A 1,389-nucleotide genomic window follows, 5' to 3' on the forward strand; every position below is an offset into this window, starting at 1 on the left:
GTGCGGAATGCGGGGAAGCCGCGGGGAATGTGGGGACTCCGCGGGGAATGCGGGCAATCGGCGGGGAATCCGCGGGGAATCCTCAGGGCCCTTCTCCGGCCTCAGCCCAGCCCCCGCTGTCCCCGATCGCTCTCCGAGTTCTAATTCAGCCCCAGCACCGTTTCTCATCCCCCGCTCCCATCCCCGCTCCCGCTCCCATTCCTGTTCCCATTGTCATTCCCATTTGTTCCCATTTCCATCCCCATCCCCCACTCCCATTCCCACTCCCATCCCCACCCCCATCCCACTTCCATTCCCACTCCCATCCCCATTCCCATTCCTACTCCCATTCCCATTCCCACCCCCACTCCCATTCCTACTCCCATCCCCCATTCCCATCCCCACTCCCATTCCCACTCCCATTCCCACCCCCACTCCCATTCCTACTCCCATCCCCCATTCCCATCCCCACTCCCATTCCCACTCCCATTCCCACCCCCACTCCCATTCCTACTCCCATCCCCCATTCCCATCCCCACTCCCATTCCCACTCCCATTCCCACCCCCACTCCCATTCCTACTCCCATCCCCCATTCCCATCCCCACTCCCATTCCCACTCCCATTCCCACCCCCACTCCCATTCCTACTCCCATCCCCCATTCCCATCCCCACTCCCATTCCCACTCCCATTCCCACCCCCACTCCCATTCCTACTCCCATCCCCCATTCCCATCCCCACTCCCATTCCCACTCCCATTCCCACCCCCACTCCCATTCCTACTCCCATCCCCCATTCCCATCCCCACTCCCATTCCCACTCCCATTCCCGTTCCCACCCTGCCATACGAGATGGCCTCCACCATGGCCAGCCCCATGCGGATGGAGCACACGGCGTGGTCCTCCCGGAATTCCGGCAGCCCGCAGATGCAGTAGTAGCAGTCTCCCAGGATCTTGATCCGCAGCTGGTGGTGTTTCTGGGAATAACGGCGGCAACCCCGGGGGCCCCCCCCCCTCCGCCCCCATCCCGTTCCCAGCCTGCGGAATCTCCGACGTCCGGCAGGAACGCAAACCCTCGGATTTTCCATCCCCTCCCTGCCTCTCCTGACCCCTTTCCCAGCAATCAGGGCAGGGCGCCTCCAGCATCCCACACATTTCAACCTCCTCATCCCCACCCCAGGAAGGTGGATTTTTGGGAATTCCGGGAATTCCGGGAAGCACTCACGGCCGCCAGTTTGTCGAAGCGCGCGAAGAGCTCGTTGAGGAGCTTCACCAGCTCCTGGGCGCTGCAGGACGAGGAGAGCTGCGTGAATCCCACGATATCCGCGAACAGGATGCTGCGGGAACAACACCCGGCGCCTCAATCCCAACTTTCCCATCCCCACTTTCCCAAAAAAAACCAAAAAACCCTC

The 1,389-nt window shown here is 61.9% G+C and overlaps 1 protein-coding gene across 1 annotated transcript in view; it reads right to left on the reverse strand.

The window, feature by feature from the left end:
• The window catches only part of LOC103624441 (adenylate cyclase type 3), a 21,680-nt gene that overhangs the window by 11,417 nt on the left and 8,874 nt on the right, over positions 1–1,389 (reverse strand). Inside the window, exons 3-4 of the mRNA XM_017725845.1 lie at positions 1,203–1,314; positions 744–954 (exon numbers count right to left, since the gene is read on the reverse strand). Of these exons, the coding sequence (XP_017581334.1) occupies positions 744–954; positions 1,203–1,314 (323 nt within the window). The remainder of the gene's footprint in view (positions 1–743; positions 955–1,202; positions 1,315–1,389) is intronic.

This window comes from Corvus brachyrhynchos, unplaced genomic scaffold (assembly GCF_000691975.1).
Source record: "Corvus brachyrhynchos isolate BGI_N302 unplaced genomic scaffold, ASM69197v1 scaffold962, whole genome shotgun sequence".
Lineage (NCBI taxonomy): Eukaryota > Metazoa > Chordata > Aves > Passeriformes > Corvidae > Corvus > Corvus brachyrhynchos.